The following is an 8554-nucleotide window of genomic DNA, read 5'->3' on the forward strand; positions in this document are numbered from 1 at the left end:
TAGTATAGATTTTGCTTTATTGATAGAGATTTAAGGTCAATTTTGTTATATGTATATGCATATTTCTGCTATTAATTAAGATATTGTGATTGTGTAGTTCACTTAAAATGTAATATATATAGCTCTGAATTTTAACAGGATTTCTTCCTTTTCCTGTTTGCTCTTTTTTGCCATCTAACAAAATAGTGGGGCTAACTGCTATTTGCTCATCCTTCTTGATGCCTTAGCTCACTGACATGCAAACTATAGCTGCCTACCAACGCTGGAGTTAAATATACAGCAGATGGCAATGTTTACAACTTAGCTGAAAATAAAGTCTCAGTTTTTCAGGGGGAAATTACAGTTAATGTTTGTAAAAGTAAGTTACCAACTTGTGAGTTTAGCTAAAGACACTAAGCACACATTCTGGACCAATGCAAACAAATCTTGCTCTGGATCCTATTATCTTTCTATTCGTAAACATCCAAAACAATCGAATTGGGGAATTCCATTGTGAGACTAGGAACAACAACAATAGATGTTGGCTGTTAGGCAGAGCAGCTGACTGAGTCACTAAAACTTTTATATCTAAGCCACTGGTCTTGCGTCAGATGAACCTACCATCTGATCGCTTCATCTTATGCGACAACATGTGTAGCGTCCTAAAACTCACATTATGGACAATACTGACATTCTGACATTTATATGTATGTAGGACTTAATTCAGTAGCACTTTTAGAGAGTGGTCAGAAAGAGAAACAATATAACAGAAAAGATTATTAGAATGCACACATGCAAATACAACATTTATTTAGATCAAGTCTATGATCACCTTAGGTGCCAGGATAAATGTCTTAAAACTTTGAGTCCATCCAGACTTGAGATCAGATATAATTCAGGGCCCCAAACACAGGTGTTTCAGACATGCTTAGACTCTGGACAAGAAGTGAGCTCACAGAAAGGAAGTGCAATATGGCTGACATTTACCTACACATGTCTCATGGTTTGCCTCAGAGCCTTCAGGGCAAGTTTTCCTAAGAGTCCTTCTATTCCTGGAGAAAGACGCTCTGTTGTTTCTATACTCAGAGTAGGAGCTGTAGATCTGGGAGTGCTGTCTGTAATGCTGCAGAGGTTGATAGTCACTTCTCACAGGGGAGAACCGGGCAAGGTTATAGCTACTGTACTGAGTGTCATAATCCGACAGCCTTTCCAATCCAGCGCAAGATTTCCCATCCCCTAACAAATGTTGTCCTGGTGGACAGACACACTTGAAGCTGCCGGGGCTGTTGGAGCACTGATGTGCACAGAGTTTAGGTACTTGCTCACATTCATTAATGTCTGCTCGTGTGCCATGATACATAAAAGAGAGAAAAGAAAGCATATATACACACAAAACAATCAGTCTGTGAAACAAACTAAAGACATCACATTACTCTCAGCGATAATGCCAAGGTTTTAATCACTCAGTTATGCATACTTAGAAAGAATCTGTGCGTTTTCCTATGAGCTTTTTTCCTATGCACACATTTTATTTAAACAACCATTCCAGACACTAGCTCTGGGAATCCATCTTCCCTCTCCATTACTGTTCTAGCTTTAAGACCCAGTCGGCAGTTTCAGCCTTGCCCTCTTGACTTCAAAGGAAATCCAAGCTTGGGTGTGTATCCATTTGGGCTAAGCTGACACACATCTTTATATGTAGCATGCAAGATTGCCATTTACATATTTCATCTTATTTTGGGCTATTAATACCGTAATGGATTTAATTATAGAAAAATTATAAACCCCACACTCAGCTTTCTGAATTAAACTAGATAGGGACATGCTACAATATTAAAAATGTTTCATCTTACTTTGAGAGTAAGATGCAAAAGGGATGAAATCTAAAATAGAGTAATTTATAAAGAAACAAAATTATTTAAATGTCTGTGTATGTCCCAATAAAATGATATGCATATACATCAAAAAATTTCTTTTTATACTGATTTATCTTATTCTTATTTTACTCATGTGTATGTTTGTGTTTTTTCCATGTCTTTGTGGGTGCCCTCAAAGGCCAGAAGACGGTATAGGCCCCTTCGAGCTGGAGTTGAAGGCACTTGATGTGGGTGCTGGAAACTGAACTTGGCTCTTAACTACTGAACCACCTCTCCAGTCTTTCCTTTCTCTCTTTTGACTAACTGATCCCTCAAATATACTTCCAGCTTTCCTGGTTGGTTGGCACTGTAGGAAACACTCATAGGCTTAGATCTAGTTTTTATGGCTCTATAAAGATCCGTGTGCTCATTTATTTATTTTCTTTTTTGTTGAATACATTTTTTATTTTTTAAAAAATTATTTATTTTCTTAAATAAGTGAGGTTTGTCTTTCCACACTGATCGTGGACCTAGTAACTGATTTCCTACCTAGCGGCAGGAAGGCCCATTTCCAAATGAAACTTACCTCACACAAGGCCTCTCCTTGTCTTCCTATTACAGTTTGAGGAAAATCTAAGCCCTTTGCTCTGGCCTCTTTGTCGTCTGCCCAGCTGTGCTCCAATAGCCCAGGCCCTGTGGACCCCTCTGCGTGTGACCAGTGTGACCCCATCTGCAAGGCTATGTGGCCTGTTTCTCTTTAGCTTCTGTTTAAACCTTCACACACTGGTTGCCCCTTCAGCCCACTCTCTAGTGAAGTGCCACTCACCCTGGCCTATAGTACTATTTCCTCGGCCCTGTTTGAGTTTCTTAGATTATTTATCACAGTCTAAACTTGTACTCATATTTATCCTGGAAGCCCCTTTCTCCCCATGGAAAATAAACACCATGAGGACAGAAACCTGCTTTACAGCGTTTAGTGCTAATTTCCACAGCCGAGAACACCAGGCAGAACAAACGAAGTGATCAGTAAACTCTTCTTGAAATAAAGAAGCAGTGGGTATTGGTGCCTGGCCAAGTCTGGTCACTGACAAAATGTGTCATATAAGGAGCTGTGCCTGGGGTGCAGAGAAGCCTGAACTCAAAAGCTGAAAGTAGGTCCAGGGAGGGCTGAAATTATACTTTAGGTTTGCACTCAACCATCTTCACTAGTTTTCCTGCAGTTCAAAGTTCCTGATGCATGGGTTCTGCCGTAACTACAAGCTGGAAGCTTTTCTGTTTCCAATTATTAATTCTGATTTAATAGTTAAGCCATTTCTTTTTCCTCCCAGATATTAAGGGAACGAAGGCACAGAATCACATTTTACTAAGATAAAAACTCATTATATCTTTGAAAATTTAGAAACGTTTTCCTTTTTACTTATATGCCAACAGATGAAGTGTTTTTGCAGCTCATTCTGAAAGCTGAAAATCGGGAAACAAAACTAATTCTTCAATCCATTACTACAGTGGCAGGAAAATATTAGAAAATGTTTAAAAGTAAGAGTTTCTTTTAAAACCCATTCTAAAAAGGAAAAATTAAAATGAACATTTTAAACTCTTCAGGGTAATGACCTTTCTTTCTTCCTCAATACAATGTTAGATTTGCAACTACTGATTCAAGTGCTGAACAAATAAACATTCCACTTCATACATTAGTGTAAGGGCTATTCAAGACATTCAGTTACAAGATCTAGACAGAAAGCTCTAATCTCTAATCAGAAGAATAAAATGATGTGTTCCACATTTCTCCTATTAATATAATAATTTCTAAAAGTGGTGCTGGCATGAGCATTTGCTATGTGGAAAGTACTATGCTAAGAGCAATATTAAAACAGATGAACTGAGATTTTATAGAGGGATTTACTGTAAATTGTATAATAGAAAAATGAAGCAACCAATTTCAAAACAGATTATAAGACCCCAAAGCAAATATCAAAACACCGTTAGTTTAAAGTCCATATAGTGTTTTACTTCACTTAAATAATGTGGAAAGGAATGATTTAATAGTTCATTTTCTTGATTACACATGTACTAATTTCTAAAAAGTATGTGGTTATTGTGTGTGTGCGCACGTGCATGCATGCATGTCTACACACATGTGAAAGACAGAGGGGTCTCTATTCCTTTCTGCCTTGTTGCCTAAAGACTTTGAAGCTCATGGTTTTGGCTCGGCTGGCTGGCCAGTGAACTCCTAGCACTCACCTGCTTCTGCTCCCCAATACTAAGCTTATAGACAAACAAGGCCATGTGTAGTTCGTTTTCTTTTTTCTTTTTTTGAATCCCCAATGGGAGCTGGGGGTTCAGACTCAGGTTTCCAGACTTGCACAAGTAAGCACTTTAACCCACCGAGCCAGCTCATGGTTATCTTCTCCAGACATTTCCCAGTAAGATAGACTTACTGCCTTACTCTATTGTCCATCAGGACTCAGATGGAAACAAACTGACTCTTGGAAGAACTGAATGAGATATTTTTAGTTCAGGGAATGACATACAGTGAACACAACATATTTTAGATAATGTAATAATTACCGGTTCACTTAAATTCACTTAAATTGTGTGTTCATGTCTTAATATCTTATGCTTAAACTTTCATACTACATATACATATATTTCTTAACTTATAAAATGTATTTATGTCACATGCATAGAGAAGTAATAGGATAATCACGAGAATCAAGCTGCCATGGCTGTCATATTGGAAGTTCACTTTGATATATACATTACTTAGGAAGCACTCAGGAAATGGCCATAATATTACTTGAAATGCCAAAATATTAAATTCAATGTGAAGTCTCTGAGGCAGTAACCACACTATGTTACAACTTAGCCAACTTATATTATACATCCACTAGGTATAGCAAGAGAGACTGACCATATGTGTCTAGTAAGGTCGGGTAACCCTATCAGCAGCTGTATTACTCTGGAATTGTTAACTTACCGATACAGGGTCTTCCAGCTCCTTGGGACCGATAGCCCCTCAGGCACGCACAGCGGTAGCTGCCTCTCGTGTTCTCACATATCTGGTTATATCTGCACTGATGGGTTCCATCTCTGCACTCATCGATGTCTACAGACATGGGGGCAATAGAAAGCAACATTTCTTCTTCAAACCTCAAGTCATCATACTTAAGATTCACGTTCTGCCGATGGTTAAAGTTTGTGTTTCCCTCTTTGTGTGTACCATTGAGAGTGTTAAATTAGGACTTAGGACTCGGGAATCGTCAAGGACTGGGTTCAACTCTCAGCACTGCCATTGTTAACCAGCTCTCCCTACCCCCTTGCTTTCTACTGTGGGAAGAGTTTGTTTTTTGTTTTTGGTTTTGCTTCTTTTCTGTACTTCAATCTCTGTGGCCCTCTTATTTGTTCCAAAAGTCATTGTGTAGGCAGATTTGGAGTCATAGAGCTACATGGCTTCTGGTCCCCAGTCCCACAGCTGCAGCTGCCAGCTGGACACCAGCCACTTCCTCTCTGAGCTGCACTGCAGAGCCAGCATGCTCCACTCTTACCCTTACCCTCTTCTTTACAGCATCAGCATTCCTTCGGAGCCAACCATGGCTGCTAGTCTCAGAGTCATCTTTAAGTTATTTTTGCAGCTGGGCAGTTTGGTAACCTTCAGCTGAAGCCATAGATTTCCACATTTACATTCTCACTGAGCCAGACTTCTGCTGTCGCTTCTTATTCTGGTATTTCAGTCCGTGTCATTTCTAAAACCTTAGACCTAATTGTAGAGTCAACACTCCTAAAACCAGACACTTCTGTATGCTCCGGCATGTGATGCTCAGAATGGGCTGCTGCTCCACTCAGTTAGCTATCTGCACAGCATTAGAGCTACAAAGTATTTGGAAGGTGATGGTCCAATACTTGTCCCTAGAAGTTGTTAGGTTTACAAACCTTCTTTGCACCTCAATTAGCAACAAGAGGTCAGTATTCCATGCCTAGTTATTTCTTGTGAATACAGGGCCTTCTTGCCTCCCCTTTCATCACAAGCTAACAGTCCGGTCAAACTGAAATTTAAATGCCGTAACTTCCATAGTGCTTTTGATAGTCTTACGTATGATCGCATGGTTGCTCTCTTGGGCACTGCTCAATTTCATTTGTATCTTTTGTGGTGTTTTCATTTTACCTTGTATTGCAGAATTCTTCCTTGCCTATTTTTTTTTTATAGGAGAATAAACCAAATTTACTCTGTTTTTACTTATTATTACATTTCCTTATTCCACGTCACCACACATGTGGAAGACAAACAACTTCTGAGAGCTAGATCTCTCCTTCCACCACGTGGGTCTCAGGGATTGAACCCAGGTGCTCTGGCTTGGTTATAGGACTCTTTACCTGCTGATCCATCTCCGTCTCCCCCCTGGTTTTTATTAATTACTGTAGTTTTTAGTTTTATCAATTCATGTAGGCTGGTACAGAATAGATACACAAAGAAGAAACTTAGAAGAAACAAAACTTATTTTATATTCTAAGTTGAAAATCAATGACATCTGGTGATTTTGTAAGCTGGTATGGAACAGACGAGGAATAAAGCTGAGGTTAATAGAATTTGTATATTTTCTTCCTCTTGATTTAATATTTAAAGCAGTTCTAGAATGATTATATTTTAAAATAAATGTCTACAAATATATTTTTTCTTGAGCTTTGCTGTGAAGTTCTAAGCAGATATGCTAAATTTAAAGTTAAAAATGGCATGAGTTAATTCTAATCCATGTAGACACTAAACTTTGTAAAAAAATGTATGATGGATGGGAGCTCAAAATGGTTGCAAGTTCACATAATGGGCTTCCTTTCCCTTGTATGCATGATGTGGGGATTCTGGAGCTCAGGCATGCCAGGACCTAGGGGAACTGATGGAGAAGGATCTTCTTGTTAATTCAGTTTATGTCATCATCCTATTCTAGAGTAGATGCCTTCCTTAACTTGTTGTTGTTAAAAAGTTCTCTCTCAGGGAAATAGCATGGCACTCACCAATGCAGGTTCCATTTTCAGCCTTGGTCATTCCGTTTGGACAAAGATCAATGCACTTAAAGCCACCACGGGTGTTCTTACAGTGCTGGTCTTGTCTGCACACGTTCTGTCTACATTCATTCACATCTTGATAAAAGAACAACAATAAAACAAATAAAGTAAATGAATGATTCCACTTTTCTGGAGGAGAAAAGGTTCCTTAGTAAGGCAATTATAAATTAATACACACGTGTGTAACACAATCGCTGCACATGGTAAAAGTGATTAAGTGTAACAAAGTTTATTAATTAATTTTACTTTAAATCAGAATGAGAAAGTATTGATTCACAGAGTTGGTAGATATCCTTATATATGATATAAACTTAATATGCATATACACATATACATGTATATATAAAAATTAATGTGTATACATATATACATATATATATTCACACACATACACATGAATATATATTATGTTGTAAGACTCAAGTGGTTTTATCATTCAAGCATGGAACATGGCATTTATCAAATATCATTTGATTCTGCTTTTTGTACAAATTACAAGCATAGGCATGACTGGTAGCCTATATTTGAATAAGTACTAAGACACTGCATATAAGATTTAGATAATTCAATACTGAAAAATTAGAGGAGTTTGGAGAGATGGATGAGTGGGTGAGGGTGCTTGATACATAAACAGAAGGATTGGGGTTTGAATTTCCAGAACCCATGTAAGAACCTGGGTGTGACTGCATGTGTACTTCTAACCTCTGTGCTGTAGGAAGGCAGAGATAGAACGGCTGGGGCTTGCTGGCTGCCTGGTCTAACTGAAAAAACAGTGACTCCAGTTTCAGTGAGAGATGCTGTCTCAAAGGAATAAGGCAGAGAGTGACAGGCCAGGTCACAGATGTCCTCTGGAATCTGCACTTGTGCACACAGGTGTGCACACACTCTCTCTCTCACAGACTTACACCCATATCATCACAGTGAATTCAAAGTCAGACTCTTACCAATGCATTTTCTGCCTCTGAGTTGATAGCCAGCTTCACATCCACAATGGAAGCTTCCTATGACATTGAAACAGCGCTGGTGACAGGGGCTGGATTCCTGACATTCGTTAATATCTGTCAAACACAACCAGACTTTCAGTATACACTGTCAGAAAAGCTGAGTAAATCCATCCCAAACGTTTAATCCTTTACTTCTCTTGATGATCATGCTCAAGACCTCAGACTAATTTGATTGAGGGAGTCTTGAAGCCTCTGCTACACAGCTAATACAATCAGCTGCTGGAAACGGCTTTCTTCCTCCAATACTTCTAAACATAGATATTTACTAATAGTTCAGAACTGTGTTGGTTAAATTCTGGCCTGCTTTAAGTATTTTACCATGCGGTCTCCACCTCTGTTTCTAGGAAGTTTTAGCACTGGAATTTTGCTGAAACACTGGGGTAAAGATGGAAGACAATAAAACAAAGTAAACTAACACAGCTGCAGGGCCTTGTGCAAGCCGCCTCCTTTCCCTGACCTGCCTGCTATTCTCCTGACCGAGTCTGTCACACTGTGTCTGACTTAGCAGCTTCAGCAACTCTTTCTCTTTCTTCAGTCACTGCTAAACTAATCACAACATGAGCGGGCTCACAGTGTAAAAAGGAGAATGCAAGGCCGTTGTGCCTGTCAGCACTTTGAACCCTTTCCTCAATCCCAGGAGGAGGAGGAGGAGGAGGA

General features: G+C 39.0%; 1 protein-coding gene across 1 annotated transcript in view; it reads right to left on the bottom strand.

The window, feature by feature from the left end:
* Nucleotides 1-8554, bottom strand: part of Hmcn1 (hemicentin 1) — a 199000-nt gene that overhangs the window by 14844 nt on the left and 175602 nt on the right. Inside the window, exons 79-82 of the mRNA XM_026789592.1 lie at nt 7838-7951; nt 6843-6968; nt 4813-4941; nt 967-1317 (exon numbers count right to left, since the gene is read on the bottom strand). Coding sequence (XP_026645393.1) covers nt 967-1317; nt 4813-4941; nt 6843-6968; nt 7838-7951 — 720 coding nt within the window. The remainder of the gene's footprint in view (nt 1-966; nt 1318-4812; nt 4942-6842; nt 6969-7837; nt 7952-8554) is intronic.

The sequence above is a fragment of the Microtus ochrogaster genome, unplaced genomic scaffold (genome assembly GCF_000317375.1).
Source record: "Microtus ochrogaster isolate Prairie Vole_2 unplaced genomic scaffold, MicOch1.0 UNK24, whole genome shotgun sequence".
In the NCBI taxonomy this organism is placed as follows: domain Eukaryota; kingdom Metazoa; phylum Chordata; class Mammalia; order Rodentia; family Cricetidae; genus Microtus; species Microtus ochrogaster.